Genomic DNA, 22374 nt, shown 5'->3' on the forward strand with positions numbered 1-22374 from the left:
TGCATGTGTTGTAGAATTGGTATGAAAGGTGGAATATCAGAGCAAGGGCCTGCAAAGTGATCATTTTATCAAAATCCAACCAACACTTAATCTCGGAGGCTTTTTTTTAAGAAAATTCAATCTGGTGCCTTGAAATGACACATGCCATTGGTTCTCAGTCTAGGTTTTGCAGCTGTGTGCTGTGAAAGATTTGTCTGAATAAATCAATTTGTTTAGTTCAATTAAATACAACAATATTTAATAATTTTCTGCGCTCTATAATTATTCATTCCCTTTTTAATGATTGTGTTTCAGCCATAAAAAAAAAACATCTTCATCAAACAAATAAGAGATACCGTAAATGCTCGTTTTACCGCCCGATCTTGATTAAGAGCCCGTTTGAATAGCCCCCCGTGTGATCAGAATATAAAAATAACGAAAAGCTTGAATACCCGCCCGATGTAAAAGCTGATTTTTCAGTGGTAGAAAACAATAGGAAATAAGAAGCGCTTTTGTCACGACGCTGTTGAATTTTTAATTTTTTTTTGAAAATTGAAAAAGTCGCCGATAACACGTACGATTGCCTTTTGCTAAAATCGCCGAATGTTTTTAATCGTTGTGACGTGTTATTTAGGCCAGTGGTTCCCAAACTTTTTTGTACCATCGCCCCCCTAAAGTAGTTTATACAACTTCATCGCCCCCCCCCCCCCCCCCCCCCCCAGCACTACAAAAGAAATGTAAAGCCAGAAACGAATATATTACAGAGCAAATAAGAAGACAACTCATAGTTTATAGTGTTTTTTAATTAGATGGATGAGCTTTGTGTTCGTCAGCGAGTTTATTAATATATCCAAAATTACCCCGTTTACTGATGGAAAGGCGATTTCGTTGTTTTGATAGCAATAATAGAAAATCCCTTTTCACGATATAAGAGGTCGGAAATGAAACAATCCAGGGTTTTACCTTTTCAAAAACTGCCGTGTACTCTTGCCTCATAGCATTTAACTCCTTAAATACACCCCATTTCACATCAAAATAATGAAAACAAAGTTAATTTTTCTAAACTCATATTAATTATTTTCGTACATCTCGTTCGTCCCTACAGCCGGATGACCTGCACCAAAATACATGATATATAACATATAACAGTCTTCGGTAAAATTCATCCCCGATTCCTCACCCTACCACGTCCCCCAGTCCGATTACCAGTCCATAAAATTAATCAGCCATTTGTTTTGGATTCGTGCACTCGGATGTGGAAGAAGTCGTGACCAACTATCGGCTACGGCCCAGGGGTCGGCAAATTTTATGTCGCTCGTGGGATAAAATTTAGGGTTGCTAGTCTTTTGCGGGTCGCATATATTTTTTGAAATTTTGATAAAGATTTTTTTTAAGAAGATACATTCTTACAAAAATTAAGCAGTGAACGAATCTCTCGAATATAACATGAATTTAATTTCCTTATTGCATTGCAATATATTCGAATATTTGTTTACTTCGTGACATTGGCCAATCAGCAAGATGCAAAAATAAACGTAACAATGCCCCCCTTTCGCATCCGCTCAGATACATTTCTCACTCAGACAGATTTTCAGGCGCGGTCGTGAACCTTACCTCATTTTTTGCGTTTTTGAATTATATTCGTTAGTTTTAGTTGTTTTTTCGGGAATTTAAATATAAATCAAATAAGTCAATGATCACTTTGTATTTCTAGGATCTTCAGTTTAATTACAGTAATCAAAAATGAGTATAGAAATAGCTGTGATAGACTATGCTAAAATTCTTTACCGGTACTTTTGAAAAACACATTGTTGAATGGTATGAATTGGAATGATAGTTTGAAACAAATACCCCATTTTACAGCCAACAAGTCGCGAAACCACTCTTAGAATAAGCCCCGAAAATTTTAAAATGGTGAAGTATAGGAAGAATGTTCCGGGGTCAAAGGTCGGGGAAAGATCCATTCAGTGAAGCGTCCCGGGTCAGGTTATTTTACTCCGGCCGTATTTTGCCGACCACTGGGATACGCAAACTGCCGTACCTTACTGCGAAGACGAGTCCAGCAATCCTTTAGCGTGTGATAATCGCCCACCTGTTTCAAACCTACGAAAGCACGCAGAGTACAGTAATCAAGTGCAACAAAAACAGGTTTTGCGAAATCGCCCCCTTCGACTTTTCCGCCTACCTCTGTATCGTTTTCGCCCACCGGGGGGCGATATCGCCCACTTTGGAAATCACTGATTTAGGCCGTAAATGCCTTTACGTTGACGTTTATTGTCTCTAAATCACAAATTTGTACCCGGTAACGATGACAATTATTTTATTTTGTTACTCGCACGGAATTGTGCATCCGGTGAGACTTATTATACGTTCATCGGCGGCGAGATTCTAAAGACAAATTATTGAATAAATCCACGACCTAAATTGTTTGATTGAAAAGCGGCAATATAAAATACTGAACATAAAACCGAGGCCCGCGACAGTCTAAAAACGCTTTTCTAGGCATTGAAAATCGCAAAATTTCGTCTGCCTACGGCACACATTATGTTCGCTCCGCGTTTAGAACTTATCGTCACTAGAATCGAAAGACGGTGAATTGTGAGCGGGATTTACCTTGTTATCCATTACTTTTACTAAAATTGCCGTCGAAAATGTTCGTGTTAACATTAAACAAGGTTGAGAACGCGACTTTTCCCGGTTTGTGATGATGTATAAGATAATTAATCTATAAAGTACATTCGAACAAAATTTATTGTACTAAAATAAAATTTATCCGTGAGATTTTAAAGCAGAATTACGGATTTTTCGGAACGTTTTATCCTTAAAAATAATCGTAGTTGCAGCATTGCAATTGAAAGGAGTCAGTGTTACAAGTACATCTCAAATTTGTGGAATTTGCAAAAAAAAGCAAAAATAGGATCAAAACAATATATAATCGGGCAGTTTACCCCACATTTTTATGTCCGCGGAATGCCGCGGTGTTTTAGAGTGGCTCTTGTTTTGTCGACGCAACCACAGTTTAAATTGATGACAATTAAATTAATAAAGCAAGACATTTTAAATATGCCCGTACCGGTCATGGATTGATTACTTTGCACAACAGAAAATTCATTTTTCGTTAAAAAAGTCGGCTCTTTCAACCGCGGCGACTGTTTGACGTGGATTTCGAGGCGGTGAAGGCGGGTGAATATGTATTTTTGATTTACTGAAATAAACTTCTTTATATGTATTTTCACTGTATAAAGTAAAATTGTACTATACGGATTTTATAACAGATATTGAGATTTTTCTATCGGCTATAACGAGTTCGCAAGATTGCAAAAATACGTATCAAAATTAAATACATCAGGCAGCTTATCTCATATTTTTATGTCGACAGATCGCCGTGGCATTTTAGATGTTTTTATTTTGACGTAAGAAGTCGCAACCGCTAGTTACGTTGGACACAATTAAATTAATATACAAGGACATTTTAGAATTTCGTAGTTGTCATGGATTGAATAATTTAAGCAACAGAAAAATCCTTATACGCTGAAAAGGCGGCTCTTTTAAAGAGCACGTAATCGCCGTGACTGCTACACACGGTAATTGGAATTTCCGATTTTGAAAACCCTCCCTTTTGAAAGTCCTGGCTGCGCGCCTGATTACGTAACACAATGGTTCTCAAACTGGGCGTCGCAAAACTTTTCTTCTTCTGCGGATTTGTACCTGCGGTGCGTGGAAAAAGTCAAAATTTTCGTTATTCTAGTTTAAATCATACTTGAGAACTGGAAATAACAATATATTAATTATTGTAACGATTGAAAATAACAAGCGCCCGTGCTTGAATGAGGGCCCGATTAGTGAGTTGGTTGAAAAAAATATGGGCCCGGGCTAAAAACGAGCAAATACGGTAATTGTTTTTATTAGGTGCATTAGAAGAGCTGTGGAGATTACAAAGTTACTCGCGTAGGTCGACCATTGGACTCTTCCACTAATATTTTGATTCAGTTTCATCACTACATTATTATAGTCCAATATTTAAAACTCTTTATGCTTGCTGTGATGGGAGTGATCGGGATCATGGTACTATCATAAGCTACAGTTTAAATCTTCATTTCGGCTCAAATTCCACAGCAAAAGAATGTAACCAGACTATATTAGAGACATCCTTTTATATTTTTCCGTCAATATTGAACAGACAATTTCCTAATTATAGCACAAACAATTACATTAGATGCGGAATCATTACCAATTAACGGCTCAAAACTATGATGGACTAATGTGTCATGCTAATATCATGCAATCAATTCAGCAGTGGCATCCACCTTGAGCAAATGAATAAAAACATCATTTAAGAATGTTCCAGGGAAATAAATAGTGATGATTGCAACACATTTTTTTCCACAGGCACACAAAATTCCTATGGGAAAAACTAGATCAAATTGTATAAATGTAGCTTCTGTCCCTATTGGATCGAGGAACAGACTATGTTGCAACATAGTTACTTATTATACCTATCATGGCTATAAGCAATGAAAAATTTCCAAGATACCTTAACTGATTGCATATCAATTCCATTAATATAAAATCTGTTAATCAGTTTCTTGTGAAACAATAAATAATTACACAACTGCAATGATAAGTCTGGTCGGCACCAAACTACCATCCTTCAACGGTAGGAATTCTAATTGCATCATTTCAAGAAACAGTGAACAATTTCAGACGGCCAAATTGTACCAGAACATATCATAATCTCTTTCACATTCTCATGACATTTATTTCCATGCCTTTTTCAATTTCTTATTTTGTGCGAGTTTTCTTGTGACAAGAGCAGCAATAAACATTCCCAATACAACAGCGGCGATAAATGCATATTCAAAATCTTCTTTCAAAACATCAAACATTTTACTGGGTTGCGTACGAGTGAAGAAAAGATCAAGTCCTGTAACCAATACTATACTTGTTGACTCCAATGCTGAAGGACAGGAATAAATGTCTGAAAAGCAACAAAAAATTTTACTGATGCAATAAGTTGGAATAATGTTCAGCTAACACAAGATAATATGGGGCTTGGTCAATACAACAACAAATGAAGAAAGAAGTCAAATCATGATCTTAACGCAGACTCATCTTCAAAGGCAGCAATGGCTGTTTTTGTCAGTGCATACTTCACAGTCATCACATCTACTAGTTTAAAACTTAAATATCCCTTCAAACAGGGATATATGGTTAAGTACATCAATTTTGACTAAATGAACCTATCTACCGCCTTCCTATTCTAACTTTAAAACGCTTGTGACTGCCCTTTTGCCAGACTCAGTTGATTTGAGCTAGAAGCAAATTTTATTTTAACCATTGCAAGAGTTATGGGGGGCAAGCCCCAACTATGTCTCTCCTGCGAAATTACCAAATCTTTAAAAGAAATATGTTCATTAAGTCAAACTTTACGTTCTATATTATTATTTCTGTATATCAGATCAAGACTTGCTTTATCAAAAAAATCCTACTTACTTGTTATTCCATGTATTGTTTTATTGTAGTTAACCAGCATTGCAGGATGAACTTGGATATCTGGCACGTATGGCATTAAACCTTCCTCTCTGTGTGACTGGTCTGCTTGAAGTGGGCGTCGTGGATCAAAAACTCGTCTTGGTAAACCCAGAATTCCACCTCTAGCAAGTCCTATCAATATTTGACGAGTAGTTAATCCACGTTCTGTTTTTGATACACCCATTGCCTTTATTGTGGCCCCGACAATATAAGCTTGGGATATGACTAGTGGATTAGAATACTGATGGTCAAAAGATGAGAAAAATGAGTCATTTCGAAGTTGTTTTCCTTCATAAAGCTCAATGGATGCTATCTCAGTTCGTCGACCCTTTGTATTCCAGTATGAATATATCAACCAGTTTTCAGAATGAACTGCATGAATCGGTCCAGTTGATTTTTTCTGCACTAAAGTATGAATCATGTGTCCAGACACTGCATCAATCAGGTATAAAGTGACTGCAGAATTTTGATCTGATTCATCTATAGAGACAGTAAAAATTGCAACAAGATTTGGATTGAGATATTTGTAAATAACACTGCGATCAGCAAGAGGTCTTCCCATTGAATCTATTCTTTCAAAAAACTCTTTTCCTTTTACAAGAACAATAATTTGATCAGATGGAATATTGACAGACCAAGTTTTTTCCATTAGTTTTTCACTATTTCCAAATCTGTAACCTGAGATTCTTCCGCTTTCTTTGTCAACACTGTATAGAAACACAGAATTTTTAGCAGAGTGCAACTTGCTGCGAACGTCAGCTGTATCAGGAATTAGTTGAATGTTCCGATTCTCATCAAGCAGTAACAAAGGCCGAAGATAAGCAGAGTCGGGAAACGGCAACAACATGACTTGTATTATGCCATTGAATGAAATCTTTCCTTGACCTTTTGCTTCTTCTCCAGTTATGGGGTTAAAGTTCATTATTGATACAGCATTTGAAGACCCAGTTTTCTCACTAGCAAAAAGTAAAGCCGTAGGAGGATTAGGGAAATGCGCTGTTGTTCTTTGAATGAATAATTTCAAATTTTTATCACTCATTTTTGAGTTGAAAAGACGCCAAATGATTTCCCCTGACAAACTGTCAATACCAAATAGTTTACCAGGCTCTGTCACAAGGACCAACATTTTATGAAGTGAGAATGGATCCCTTGTCATAGACTCATCTTGCACTAATGGATCTTTAGTTTTCTTTTCAAACAAAGTACCCTCTTTAATAGCTTTTGTAAATTGCTTTGCAAATGATCTTACTTGACCAGCTTGTGCGCGAATTCGATTTACAAACATTTCAACAATTGAATGCTTTTCAGCTTGCTCAAATTCCACCTCAATCCCAGCCTCTATGTCTGAAAGAGGCAGGTCCAACATTTCAGCTGCCACAATGCTAGCAAGCGCTTCTTCTCTATGCCATGCTAATCTTGTTGGCTGTGTAACCATCATAGCACTGTCATCTCTTGTGGTGAATAAAACGCGATAACCAACCGGAGAAGTACGTTTAAGATACATATTGACATGAACTTTTTCAACACCACCAATATCGGGAGCTAGTGGATATTCTGTCACAAGAGAACTTTCTTCTTTACTAGATTTCAGGTCAAATCCCCGTACTTTTAATTTTTTGTCATCTACTACGGAGACAAAATAGTATTTTTCACTACCAACTCTTTTTATATCAATTTGACAAAATTCAACAGCACTCTCGGATGATGGGAAACGATTGACAACACTTAAAGAATTGTCATCGTTAAATCGTAAATGTAAAACTTCACCACTTCTGGAAATAGCAAAGACATCTTTTCCAATGGATGAAACATCTTTGCTTTTCATAGTGTTCAGAGAAGAAATTTCTTCTGAAATATCTAGAGCAGAAAAAGGCTCTGTTGCAATTTCAGTTCCTTTTCGTAAATCGATAATGTAAAACGCTTCCATGCTTTTACTAGCATAAACAAGAATATTGTCTTCCAATACCACAACGTTTTTGGCATCATCAAGCCAGGCAGTCTGTATATTTTTCTGGCTCACTGGTTCTAAAGTTGTAGCATCATAAAAAGCAGCTGAGACAGACAATCCCTCATTCAGAATTAAAATGTGTTTTTGTTCTGAATCTACATACAATTTGCTATTCCTCTGAACATCTTTTAAATCAACAAAATTTACTTTGAGCTTCGAAGCAGACTTTACCCGAATAGTGTAAAGTCCATTTGTTGACAAAATCACAATCAAACTTCCTTCTGTGTAAGTTAATTCCATCAAAGCAAAGTCAACGAAATCAAAGTTTTCACCTCCGCTGTCTTTTAATTCATAAGCAATATTTGTATCCCACTTCAAGAGTCCAGTAGCTGGATCCCAGACGCGAACAATACCACTAGATGTGACTGTCAAAACGCCATCATTATATTGCACAATTTTTTCAATCTTATCTTCTAAAATTTGCCTCCAATTTAACTGACCATTTTTTGAACTCAGACTTGCAATCACATTCTTCTCAGTGGCAACATACAAATTTTTACTGATAGATAAAGAACTGTCATAAACCACATCTTTAATCTTCCCAATATATTCTTTTTTCCAATCGTACTTATTAATTTGATCTTCATACAAAGTTTGACCAAACTCGGCAAAGAGTAAAACAAAGGCCACTCTCATCAACAAACCCATTATTGAGGCCTATTCCAATAATCATGAAAATCCTATAAATATATAGAGATAAAAAAAACATCGAAATGAAACACATACCAGCATAAAGACGACATATATAAATAGGATCGGTGCATTTACTGATTCAATTTATCGAAAGGGACCTCTTACCAGTATACAGATATATTCTAGGAAGGCTTAGCTCATGCAGTTGGAAGCTACGGTACCCTACCTACATTGGTGAAAGTACGCCAACAAGAAGAAGACAGATACCGTATTCATTTTCCCTGAGCTCTAATTAATAAATAAAAAAATATTGAAATATCTTCACAGTGGTAATGTGGATAGTGAGATAAATTTACTACACTAACTTGGATGACTGACTTACAGCTAAAAGAATGGTAAATAGACTAGGTAAAATGCAACCGCGAATAACGCAAATCGCCGACGACGCAGAAATAAAAATTGAACCCTGCAAACAGCAAGCGCACTCTAGATTCAGACATGAACTTAGCACGTGAAGATACACATTGGTAAAAATTGAAACATATGTGAGCGTCATGTCGGATATTTTTCGCCATGTCTCACTTTTTTCATCTTTACATGACCGAGATTTTCATATTACATTTCAGACTCAGATATTTTATTTCCGTCGTGCATGAAATATCGTACCGACACAAGTACAGAAGTAGTAAAAAAATGGTAACAAAAAGACACTCACTCACGACACTTTGGACACTCACTCACGACACTTTGGACACTCACGTGCACATATGAATCGTTTTCCGAAATTAATGATAATGATGTTGTGAGTGAGAGTTTATTATATTCGTCAAACCGTAAATATGGCCTATACGTCAAACCACCATAAACAATATATGCAAACATATATAAATAATAATAAAAAACAGATGCTTAGGTGTATGACTGGAAGACAACGATACGACCTTTTGGGGTCATCAGAGTCAGCTGCCATTCAATTAAATATAACAGGTTCGGTGTCAATATATCAATCCGATACCATCTCATGTTTGTTTACTATATACAATATTTACATGTTTTTTTTCATTATCAAAGCGAAACTATGGTACCGGTATACCATTCTTTTAACTAACCGAATTTGCCACATATAGAATTTGAATTTCAAAATATAAAAATGATCTAAACGAAATAAATTGGATCTCAGGTATTCAAAGATGGAAATTATTTGGGTAACTTGTATACTTACGGGTGAAGGCAAAGCGTATATATAACAGTTGCTTCAGAAGTAAATTAGCCATTCTAATCGTCATAATTAACTATTTGACAATGGCGTTCCTTATGATGTCACAGATTAAAGGTTGTATTTATTCGTCGAAATTACCGGCCGACCCAACTTTGCTTCAATGGCCGTTTTTATTTTCTTGTTAACATTCTTCATCTGTCAAGCTCCACAATGCCCTACTGCTCAGCTCCAAGCTGCGCTAGAAAAACAAATGACATTGTAGGATTGTTGCGGAGACATTTTACAGCCTCAAATTGGCGTATCACTATAAAATCTTTGAAAAAATGACCCAAAATGGTTCTACGCTGTGTTTGGGGTCAAATTTACCGCACTAGATAGTTTTTTATTCCTAATTGCGTTATATATTTAGATAGCATATATCTCAAAGTTCAAAATCCACCCCTCAGTTTCATTCTAGCCCTTATAACAGCGGACTTATTCGATTCGGTACAACAACACGACGAGAATTTTCCATAAGACTCCATTGTTTCGCGTTTCTTAAATATGGCACAAGATGGCGTCCATGAACTTGTTTAACATTAGGCAAGTTGGTTGCCGGCCGTTGGGTGAAGGTAAGTTAATACAGAACATGCAGGAATTTGATCATGGGTGGAGTAGACATACTGGTGCTATATAATCAGAAGCACGGGTTGGATCGTCGAAAAAATACAGATTTTTGGTGTAAACAAATGCATTTCTCTGGTCAAGGCCATTCATGCAAATATTGAAATAAATTGTAGACTCAATAGAAAAAACACAGTTTGCAGAGGGTTGACTTGATATAGAAACAAGAGAGCAACGCTCAAATATATGGACACGTAGACGAAAGCGAATCAGTCCTTACCGGTACCGGTACCTTTGACGCTACCGGTACAATCAAGAAAATTCTAGATTTTCAGTAGCAGGAATTTTGCAGAATCAAAACGTACAGCCAATCTTCACGCGGACTAAAATCCGTGTTCCCATGGATGAAAAAATACAGAGAAATTTTGAACGAAATATCAAATTTAATAGAATTCATTCAAAATTTAGAAATAAATAAAAGTAATAAACTTCTAGAGAAAAATTCAAAGCAATTGGTCCAGTAATCAAAGAGAAAAGCGACTTTTTAAAAACGTGTCAAAGAACAAGAACAACAACATAATATTGAAACGATCGCTATGTCCATTACGTGTCCAATAAATAAGATGCAACATTTTATAACATTGGGTAAAATGATTTTGGACACTTTGAGTATAAGCTTCAAATAGAAGTGGTATTACACAGAACTTATACAATTCATTGGTCCAGGCCATTCATGCAAATTAGATTGAACAGGGAGATCAATGAAGAATTATTGTGATATGATCAACAGACCAAGGGATGATGGAAATGAATCAAATGAGCTATTAGCTTGGCATATTAACTTTATAAAATACAGTCAAGATGACACGATTTGTGACAACTTGAATGCGAACATTTGATAGTCATAATATAATATATGTGCTCTTTGCAATCCAAAATAAATTGAATATGTCTTTTTCTTAATCATAATTCATTGGTTATATTAGTAGTTCCACTGCTGCTGCTGCAGGGAATTCCCCAAGTAGTCAACAACATTATGCTGCGTCACGCACGTCAGCAATTTCTTTGTTGTTGGCGTGCTCGGTGGAGCATGGCGTTGAGTTGTTTAAATCAATGACATTAAACAACATGATAGGCAACTCTGACGTCACTCCATAAGACTACAGGCAAAACATTGTATTTCATGATACGCTCCAATGCACATATTTCTCGTCGCCTTTCGCGTCCGTTTTCCGCTCGCTTTTGCTACTCGGCGTCTTTTTTACGTGTAGTAACTGCCTTTTTGCGTCTGTAACGAAACAAAATATTCTCTATATCTAAGAAGTTTTGCTTACTTGGAAAGCTGGAATAACAGGCAAGCTGTAAAGAGCAATTCTGGACATCATAGACTTTTTTTTTTATCAGCGAAGATTACAAACGCGATAGCGGAAAGATTTGTGTGGAACATTTTGCAGATAATGACAAAGTTCAAAGTTAGTAATTTTAATGTTTGCGCCTAATCATTGAAATTTCATTTAAAGAGGGTGTCATACAAAACTGTGCTGCGATACAATTCCATAACACAAAGTTTGCACCTATCGAACTTGCTTTTGTAGGTGAATTTATTAGACATATTACATATTCAGTTAATCGTAGGTAACATTGCTGGTACATAATGCATCGTAGATAGGTTTGTTTAAATTTAGGAATTTAGCTCATAGCCCACTAATTAATATTATCTTCTATGCAGGAGGTTGCAGGGCTGAATTCAACTTGCAGCCTTACCGATCACCTGACGATGCTCATTTAGTTTGGCTCGAGCAATTCTTCTTGAAATGCTTGTGTGAATGGAAACTACCTATATTTTTTGCCTTCCTCCCATTTTAGACAAATTTATTCTGAGGGATTTCGCATATAATTCTCACTGATTGTTGGCTGTTTATAATTCCTATTGATTGTGAATTCTGATTATAACAATGAGTTGAAAATTTTTTTACCTAATTTACTGGCACCTTTTTCTTGTCAATACTCCAAGCTGAGGTAATAAACATGACAATACATTTATGTCATCTGGAAGCTAAATATGCACACTAATTAATAGTTTGGCACATTGAGATAATACATCATGACAGAAAATACAAGTTAAAGATATGTATGACCATCACATGGTAATTAAAATTAATAAAAATTAATAGGGGCTGTGGAGTATGGAAAGTTCAAGACAAAGAAAAGAACAAATGTTCATAGCTCATGAACTCTCAATTTTGCCTCCATTGCTTTGTGAAGGCCAATATATTTCGAGTGGCTGAATTGGTTTACCTTTATGATAGCAACGATTTTGTATTTAATATAGCGAGATTATTTCAATTTAATTGAAGTGATATAATTTCCCAAAGCAATGCTTGAATCGTCTAGAATAGATCAGTGGTGTCAAACTCATGGGTTTTCGAGAGCCGCATTGCATTTTGAAAATTGTAAAAAGAGCCGCAAACAGTTTTTGATAATGTATACTCAAAAGATATTTTTAAGATAGTTTTAGTTTGTGACATATATTGTGATGCAACTAAACAGTTGGATTAAGTTTTATTATTTTCTTCAATTTCAAATGCAATTACATATTAATATTTGCATTCCACTATTATTGCAACATTTGCAAGTTACAGTATTTATTATAAAAAATCGTAAAATTCTATGTACAACCATCAAAATCATTTTTGAACAAGCTTTGAATAAGGAAAGAATAATACATACACTAAAAATAACCTAATCTAAATATATGAACCTAAAATTAACAAAAATACTACAGTATAAACTCAATGTTTCAATAATTACATTTGTCCTGGCGTTTGGCATCTTTTTTGTGTCACCAGCATACTAAGGCCAGTCTGAAATGATTTTATAGTACCAACTCTAACTAACGAGGCCACATGATCATGGGTTTATCTGGATCTTTACGAATGTTTAATTAATTCCAGTAATGCAAAAAAGTTACTTTTATCATTTCATGTATAGATCAGTAAAAAAACAAATGACAGATTTTTTCGACAAGACATTTCGCACTACATTGCGTGGCATAGGATTGCTTGAATTATTATTGATTTTTAGTAACTAAGTCGTTGTATAATTATATTAATATACAAACACATGGAAATTTTCTGTTCGAAGTTGGTCTTCGAATTTGTCATATTGACTGCTGAGCTTATTGTGTTTTTTGATTGTATTGATGGAAATATGACAAATTAAACAATGTGCTTCAGAATTTTGTGAAGAGCAGAAATGTTACAACTCCCATTTTCTTCGAAAATGCCACCTTCTTCATGTACTTTGCGTTTAATTCAATTACTCAAGTGTTTTATTCAAGTATTCTTTTGCTAGCTTGATGTGTATTCTTAATTGGGTCAAAATTAGGACAAAAAAAATTAATATTCCAAAACTACTTTCAGTAAATTGTTTTCTGTGTGAATAATCAATTTCACTTTAGAAGGTTTGAAAAATCTATTACATTTAGATAAAAAAAAAACTTCCAAAATACTATTACAATTATTGTTAAGCGTTCGAGGGCCGCACTGGAAGTTCTCTGGGGCCGCGAGTTTGAGATTCCTGGTCTAGATTGAAGTTGTTCAAAAAATATATGATAGTATTTTATCATGAATGATGATTATACCCCTTCCGGAATTTCTTCTATAGTACTACCAAAAGTTGATGAACCAAATATAACACAGGTGCAGTGAGGTACCCGTAATCCTCATTTCCAAAGCTGTTTTAAGTATGTCTGGCGTGTTTTGTGCCCTTTTACAAATAAGACCGCTTATGCAATCTTACGCTTTGGAATTTTTAGTTATTTTCCTCAAGCCCTGCAGGATGTGGGGGCCATACACAACTCTACCGGAGGGTCAAATGCCTTTGCATGCCTCCATAGGTTGTTTTTCTATTGCAAATTTCTATTTTCAATTGCATTATATTTCTTGGAATCACACTTCTGATATCTCCCCGTCTGCTATAGTTGTCCTGTGAACAAATAATAGGAAATTGAGATTAGACGAATAGTTGAAAGTTTTGCTTTATGTCGGCTTAATTTCTTGATTGATATACTTACTATTTCTGCTATTGCCTCTTGTGCTGCAAGAGTCTCACAATGCTTAGACAGGTTTGTCCACAACTTTCACATCTGAAGAAAGAGAGGAGATTTATTAATTTTCGTTAAGAATAAATAAAGCAGTCTATATGATTCAGAATGGAAAAGCTAATAAATCCAATATCTCATGTTTTATTTAAAAAATATTTTACTGAATTTGGTATATAAACCAACTAATAAAAGGGTTTAGTCAGAAAATTACAAGCATTCGTGGCTCCAAATACTTGAGAAATCAGACTATACAATATAGACCGGTATGAGTGAAATGTTAGGTGAACTTGTTAACACTTTGATTCAATACGCAAATAAAAGTGAATGCGTAATAGTATGTTACAATGAGCAGCAATCAACAATGAGTATATATCCTCACTGATTAAAAAAATCTAACTGGAGGTGCATGAACTATTTGAAACCATAAGGGGTAAGTAAATATGTAATTTCGGCAAATGGGCAACTACGTACCGTACTGAATTAATAACTTCGAAGTATTTGACAAAGGCTGGCTTTCCCACATGTACTTAACAGTGCGATGCCCGGGTGTGATATACAACAATAGTATTCACCTTACCTTTTACCCCAACTTTCAAAAATATCATTAAAATCGACAACAACTGTCAAAGCAGGCACGAACACCATTCGTGCTACGCCTTGAAAGCAGCACACATCCGCTCGTTTTCGTCTCGTCAAGTATGTGCATTGGAGCGTGCTATCGAATACGATCTTCGGACAAAAATGCCGGAGTTGCGCATCATGTTGTTTAATGTCATTGTTTAAATTCGTCAATGCTTTTTTCTATTTAATCGAATCTTCTGTTCTCACGTACATTTTAGTTCCCAAATTGTTTCATTTATTTTTGCTGATTTATTTCTGTATTGTTTGACTTAATCTGCTTCTATAATGGTGTCGCTGACATGATGACTTTTGATAGTCTTTTCGCGATCCCTCGTCTATTGCAGTCCAAATATTGTACCTCTTTCTTTCAATGTATTTATTTAATTTTTACCATTTGTTTAAATGTACAATGTTTTTGCACGACGAAAAATAAATATCTGAATCTGAATCTAATCGAATACGTGAAAATTTATGAACTCATTTTTACAGAGGAAGTATCATGAATGCAATATAAGCTCGGCAATTGGCATATTAGCCTTATGAAATAAATAAAAAAATGAAGAATGTAACATTTTATAACATGATTTGGTACACTTTAAGTATGAACATTCAATAATAGTAATCAAAAATATAAAATAGAGAGGTAAAGTTGCTTAGGAAATATCATAGTTGCAATTAAAGATTAAACTTTGGTTTAGAGCAGCAAAGTACAAAAAGCGATATGTAACATTGGGGAATATCGCGAAGGGTTGCAAACAAAATAAAAAAAGTGTGATCTCCAAAATCACAATGAAGTGATCGCGAAGAAGAAATAAAAAAAGAAAAAAATAAGTAAGGTGGGTTAACATGCAAATTGGTTTTCATATAATTTATTAAGATTTTTGGCGTTTACCGTTTGTATAAAACGGACTTCGTTTGCGAGACTCGAATTTTTAAAAGACGACCCTGCCGAAATCGAACGCAAATTAGTATGTCCCGTTGATGACGTATGGTGAGAACTCGCCTGCGAAACTTTGCATTAGGTCAAAGGCAATTATAGCATTCTGTGTACTTATTTTCAACCGTATGCTAGTTCTATTGGGCGGTGCATTTGGAGGAAGCCTTTGTGATTTAAATAATACTATTGCATTATGAGAAATTACGGGGCTCCCGAAGTATGCGAACCAAGATGGCGGACATCGGATTGTAATATGTGTACTAGGTTAGGGTTAGGCCATAATTTTAGGTATAAATACTACGGGAGGCTCTTGGCTAGTCTTCGAACTGATAATAAGACTAAAATAAGGAAAATTGGAAAAAAAATTATCGCCTAACCCTAACCTGTTACCCATGTTACGTTCCGATGTCCGCCATCTTGGTTCGCATACTTCTGGAGCACCGAAAGTTTTTTGTGTGCATATTTTGAGAGTATTTTAGAGAGTTGTCGATTATAAATTGGTGTACATGTTTAAAATCATTATTTTTATTGAAAATGTTCAACTGCGTGCCGCTTGCAGGTACTGACAACTAATTTTAGCGTAGTAGTCTATGATAGTAGTTGCAAGTAAATTTTCGATTATTGCAACTAACTAAAGCTACCCTGAGAATGGCAATTAAGTTATTTAATTAACAACTACTTTTTGAAAACACAACTGAAAACTGGCAAATAACACGCAAAACAACAAAATTTAGGCAGTGTTTTAAGTCATGCTTGAATGAGCAACAAGTGTCTGTGCGGCTGCATTAATCACAATTTATGGCGCGGCGGTGTGGCTCAACGGGCTAAGCGTTAGGAATACGCTCGCCACCGCACCTCTAACTACTCTGCGTGGGTTCGCAAGTTCGAATCCCATGCAGGGATGGTTATGTGCGAGAGGATTGCTGGACTCCTCGCCGTCGTTTGTTGGTTCACGTAACCGCTGGTCGGTTACGGCTTCCTCCACCACCAAGTCCATGCTTCCGAAAACAAGCAATACAGTAAAACTAATCTCATACCCGATTTGGAATGGTAACCGGACGAGAGGTCGTGGTTTGCCATATGGATAAGCCGTCTTATCGGCTTTCCTCTCCTCCTGGATAAATATGTAAATCCTATTCTATCCTATTGCTGATTGGCCATTATTACGGAAATAAACAAAGAAATCGATGCTAGGGGAAACATCCATTGGGAACACTATTACCGTATGTCATAACAAAAACCATTGATTGATTTTTGTTATCTCGGTCGCCGTGGAGCCGAACGCAACTTTGAAAGGTGGTGTTGGAATTCGTATTATTGCAGCGGCGGCAGTTTCAGGGTTTAGTGAAGAAGTTACCTAATTATGTGATAGGAGCGGTGAGTAATTGGTGATCTACAGATCTAGACTTTTACTACTAGTCTAAATATTTTTGTTGTGCATGTTTTTTTGTATGTAAATATATGTAAATATGTAAATCCTATCCTATCCTATGTTTTATTTTTCATTCAAAACTTTCAGTTTAGAGTAATAAAACATTATTACGATCTAATAACAGAATATCGGTCAGAGACGAAGACTTATCGATCGAAAGTTAGGGGATCCCCCAAAACAGCGCTCTTACTCCATAGTGACACCTTGCAGCCTTGTGTCCCATCTCTAATTAATTAATAACTCCCTAATTATAGGACATACGGGTAGTAATTCATCCAAAATCAATAGGCTTCTGGTCCGACATATGATGAATGCACATGCAAAATCTGGAGCAGATTCAATCTCGCTTTCGTGAGATATCGCGTGCATCTAACAGACAGACAGACAAATACCTATCAACATACTTACCGATTAAAATCGATAAGTAACAAGATCGTTGTCAATAATGTGCCATAATATATTCTGATTGGTTTTATAGTCATATTACTGTATTATCTGATTAAAAGGAAATTTGCATCAAAGCAATATATTCTGTTATTGGACAATTATGTTCAATTACAAGTTATGATTTTGATAAATGAATTAGCAGTTATCAATTTATCCTTGTATCAATATTAATGTAAAAAAGTTTTGCTGGTACTTGTTAAAGATTTCTCTTCTTTCGACAATATTGTTTTCATATTATTACCATTTTCTCGGTCTCACTACTTACTGAATACAGCGCAAAACAGAGGGAAATAGCGCAAAGCAAATAAAAATTTGAGTGAGTTGGGGGCGTTGGGGCACATTTTTTTTTTTGAGTTGGGGTACCACGGCAGCAAATTAAATTAAAAACACAAACCAAGGCATTTAGGCTGTAATGGCAGGTCTGCCCCTGCTGGTGACACATTTTGGGTACCGTAATTTAGAACATTTTCCATAGGGATACAGTTTCGATTGATTTGGCTCTAAGGTTAGGGTTACATAAAAAAACGTAGATAAAATTTTGCATGATGACCTAGAATCCGGTAGCCTACATAACCTTGTAAATATACCGGAAATAACGCCATAAAACCATGGCGGTAGACGCCGTGGTTCTTTCGTGGCTGGAGGTGGTTATAACTGCGTCTCCTGTTTTGCGCTGGTTTCCTTCTGTTTTGCGGTGTTTCGGGCTCTTTGCGGCGTTTCACGCTGTATTCAGTAAGTAGTAAGACCCCTATTTTTTATATTAATCTCTAATCTATATTAATATTTGTTTCAGATGTTGATCATTCTTGTTGCTTAGTAATACTGCAATCATGAGTGCGACTCGTACATACTCGAGATCAACACATTCAAATCGAAGCAGGTCAAAGTCAAGATCCAGCTCTTCACGATCTCAAAGTCGTTCGAAGTCTTATAAGTCGAATTCTGATTCTTACACAAGTGACTATTCTGATGATTTTGAAGCTGAAGCTAAGAGTGAAATTTCCAAGACTCCACGCAACCACCGTAAAGTGAAAAAATCATCCACTAAAAAGACAAGAAAGTTATATACAAGCGATCGGTCAAGTATAGACCTTCGTTCTTCGCTAGCAAGCAGACGAACATATGGCATTTATGGGAATGTAAGAAATAAACCAATAAAGCATGTTTGGGACTCCAGCAGTCCCCCAAAAAGTAAAGTTCATAAGTTAAAAAAGGATTCAATTGCTTCCCATATGTTGATTGCAAAACAGCAAGAAATAAACGATCTTCAAAATGAACTTTTCCATGCAAGACAAAGATTATCTACTGCTGAAAAAGAAAATAAACTTTTAAAAACTTTGCAGCATAGGCAGGATAAAGCGATTCGCAAGTTTGAAACATCCGAGAATGATATTCCACGATTGATTTCCAGAAATTTTGAAGATCAAAGGGTTCTTAAGTCGAAGCTGAGACGAACACAGGAAACAAAAAGAGAGCTTGAAGCAAAGTTGAATGAAAATAGTGAAGAAATGCAAAAAATGGAAGGGGTGTTGCGTCGTTTGAAGAGGATGGTTTATGATAAAAACCTAGGGGAGCGATCAGAACTTTCAAAGCAACTTTCTGATGCGGAAAATAATTTTGCAAAAGCTGAACGTAAGATAAAAGAGTTGGATAAAAAACTTGATATGACTATTAACAATTGCACTCGTCAACTGAACCTGGAAAGACAAAAGCATAAAGAAAGTCGAGAACGACTTGAAATTCTCCATAAGGAATACCTTGAAACTGATTCTAAATTGAAAGAAAAAGAAAGGGCGCTGAATGTTAGTAATATCTATACTCTGCGTAAAATTTCGCCCGGAAAAGCTCTTGTTCCCGTAGCTATTGAGTCTGCTGAAAAGAAGAAAGAAATATGTTCCTCTACCCAAACTGATCTTGCATTAACTGAAAAGGAGGATGCCAGAAATTCTAATATGGGAGGCGATTCCAAGAGGAGAGGAGATATTGAAGTAACTTCGTCGGAGAAGTCTAATACTCATTTTAACACGTCACCTGCAATGAGTAGGCTGCACTCTGATTCATCAAGAACAATCAAGAAAAAGAAAATAAAGCAAGAGCCTAAGCAGTCTATATTTCTAACTGCTGATTTTGAATCACCTATGTCATCACCCAATCCATCATTTATTAGGGATGAAACCAATCTGTCAATTCAAGATTCCATCATTCAACTTTCTCCTTTGGAAAATATAAGATCTACATCTAACGGTGTTGTAGAAATGACAGACAAAAGGGAATCTGTTAATATACATGGATATGATGTAGCACAAAAACACAAAGCGAATCTTTTATCGAAAATGCATGAAATAGATAAAGCCAACACAAAGTCACTGCTTCCTGAAATACCAAAATCATCATCCCCTGAATTATTCAGCAAAGAGGTTGATGGAAAGTCGCACAAACCACCAAAACTGAGTCCAAAATCAAAAGCCAAAAAAGTGCAATCTTTACTTGGAAATAGCAATGAAAATTCTTCGGCAAATTTAAATGATTATGTTCCATTGTCTTTGGAAAACAGCTCAAAAAAGCCTGAAAGAGAAATATCCTTCGGAGGGTATGCACCAACTGTCGGCACCAACCCAGCAAGGCAGAAAAAGCAGCTTGCAAGTAAGCCTTCCGAACCTATAACTCCTACTTCAGAAGTTGACGAACCCCTTTTCGATTTGAATAATGTGAAACAAAACAAGAAGTCGGATTTGTTGTCTCAGTTGTTTGGCAATCAAGATGCCTTGCTTATCAATGGTAGCAACTGAGAGGTTCTCATAAACCCCAAAGAGTGGATACAAATTTCAAAATTGTTCCCCACAAGAATAATTGAGGATTCAGTCTTTCACTGGTAATGGGCTGGCCTATTTTCCTTTACTGTAATTTTAGGTACTCCCGTAGTATGTTAATTAACCAAGATTCCAGACACCGTAACGTAGTATGTCTACAAGGTTAGGGTTAGGCCATTTCCAGGTACAAATATTACGGTAGTCACTTGGCTAGTCCCTGAACTCGTAATAGAACTATAATAGGGAAAATTGGAATAAAATTATGGCCTAACCCTAACCTGGCACGCATACTACGGGAATACCAAATTTTAATGTTAGCAGTTAGAACATATAAAACTTTAAAAAATATTTTAACACATTTTTGACTTCTACATACCAAGGTACCAAAGCAATATTCTTGCCCATATGCATGTTCTCTCATTTACCTATTTCTATTTTACCACCCATTCAATAATGGCGTTGCTAACATTGCTAAGTTAGATAATTTTTGTAGATCTTTCTTACAAAGAGTAGTTATTCGTACAATCATTAGATAGTTGAATCATAATATCCAAATCATAGCTAAAATTATAATTGATTTTTGTAATTTATTAGCTAAGTTATTTAGTGTAGAAACCGAGTTGAATATTATATACCTCTTTCAACACCTTTCCCATTCCTCCCAAGTATATATATGTCCGTTCTTACTTTGTGTGTAAAATGTCTCATTTTCACTGTACCATAATCAATTGAAACCCAATACTAAATTGAAAAAGAATGTAGAAAACCAACTTGTAATACCATGGTTTAATATTGTTGTTGTAAGCATATTGCTAAAATAAATTAGAATTGTATTTACGATATTATTTTTGTATGAATAAACTATAATTATTTTTGACCCAAGATATTTTGCACAACAACACACATTTTTGCACAATTCCTTCTATATTTGAAGATTTCATATTGCGAAGTTTTAATTTATTCATCAATTTGCTACTATTTATTATACGTCTTCCGAAAAGTTATTATTTATTGTGATTCGGAAGTATTTGTAACTGAGATAAATGAACAATGAATGTTTTATTACAAATTAGTGAAAAAGTTTTTCTAGTTGGTGTTTGTAGAACTATTAAAGCAACACATATGCTTTTGTTTTAATGGAGTCACTGTAAATGTTCACAATTGGTGCTAATTCATGAGAGCTTGTACCTTTTACTGGATAATTCTTCAATGGCAATACTAAATTACTATTGTACATAGCCAATAGTTTCTTTTGTTTTTGTGTCTTTATACTACTCACTTCAGTATATGAAGCAATTCTTCAAAATTAAAACTTGATCAAATTTGTCATTTACTATAACCTGCAATGTGGATCTAATTTTCTGCATTTCAAAGTCGTTGACTGTGTATTGAAACCAATAGAGATGTGTAATCACTCAATATGCTATGAATACTGGGGGGAAAGATGTGGTAGATGTACATTTTCAGCGACAGTTGCTCTTAGCATTGCTTGTTACACTGTGGCGTTTTCATGTACTGCCAAATTCTTCATTAGCAATGGTGCTTGCTACAAAAACTGTGATAATCAATAGAAGTTTATATTAATTTACTGAGTAAATTAAGGTTATTTCAGAATAAATATAAACGGAGGTGACTTTATTGATCTGAATTTCATATTTGTGCTCATGTTTCTTACTTTGTCTCCATGTGAAAGTTACCTACATTTCCATTTTTTCACTGCATTTATACAATTTACCTATTCTGTACCTTCATTGTTTTTATTGTTTCGATGTCACAAATCTGTAGCCAACAATTTTTATAATACAGTTGTTTTAGGTTGAGCATTTGGGTTGTGGTAATAAAATTCCTATCACTATGTTGTCTTGTTCCAGTGTATACAGTATTATTCCTCATTTTTATTGTTCTCACTGCTGTTTTATAAGTAATGTACAGTAATTGTAATGTACAATATATATTATAGTAAAAACTAGTATGAAATTTAGATTTCTGATGTGGGGCAAACTTAGCATCAACACAAAGATTGAGAAAGCTTGTTTAATCATGATGAG

At 35.4% G+C, this 22374-nt stretch overlaps 2 protein-coding genes across 2 annotated transcripts; one reads left to right on the forward strand and one right to left on the reverse strand.

The window, feature by feature from the left end:
• Window positions 1–4118: 4118 nt before the first annotated feature.
• Window positions 4119–8219, reverse strand: LOC120328023 (ER membrane protein complex subunit 1-like). The gene is made up of 2 exons (XM_039394400.2): window positions 5473–8219; window positions 4119–4957 (listed from the first exon to the last, which is right to left on the reverse strand). Exons 1-2 carry the CDS (start codon window positions 8165–8167, stop codon window positions 4737–4739), a joined length of 2916 nt encoding a protein of 971 aa, XP_039250334.2. The 5' UTR covers window positions 8168–8219; the 3' UTR covers window positions 4119–4736.
• Window positions 8220–16469: 8250 nt separating this feature from the next.
• LOC120328844 (uncharacterized) lies at window positions 16470–22295 on the forward strand. The gene is made up of 2 exons (XM_039395390.2): window positions 16470–17014; window positions 18310–22295. The coding sequence occupies exon 2, from the start codon at window positions 18347–18349 to the stop codon at window positions 20303–20305; it is 1959 nt and encodes a 652-aa protein (XP_039251324.2). The 5' UTR covers window positions 16470–17014; window positions 18310–18346; the 3' UTR covers window positions 20306–22295.
• Window positions 22296–22374: the final 79 nt, after the last annotated feature.

This window comes from Styela clava, chromosome 7, assembly GCF_964204865.1.
Source record: "Styela clava chromosome 7, kaStyClav1.hap1.2, whole genome shotgun sequence".
Taxonomy (NCBI): Eukaryota; Metazoa; Chordata; class Ascidiacea; order Stolidobranchia; family Styelidae; genus Styela; species Styela clava.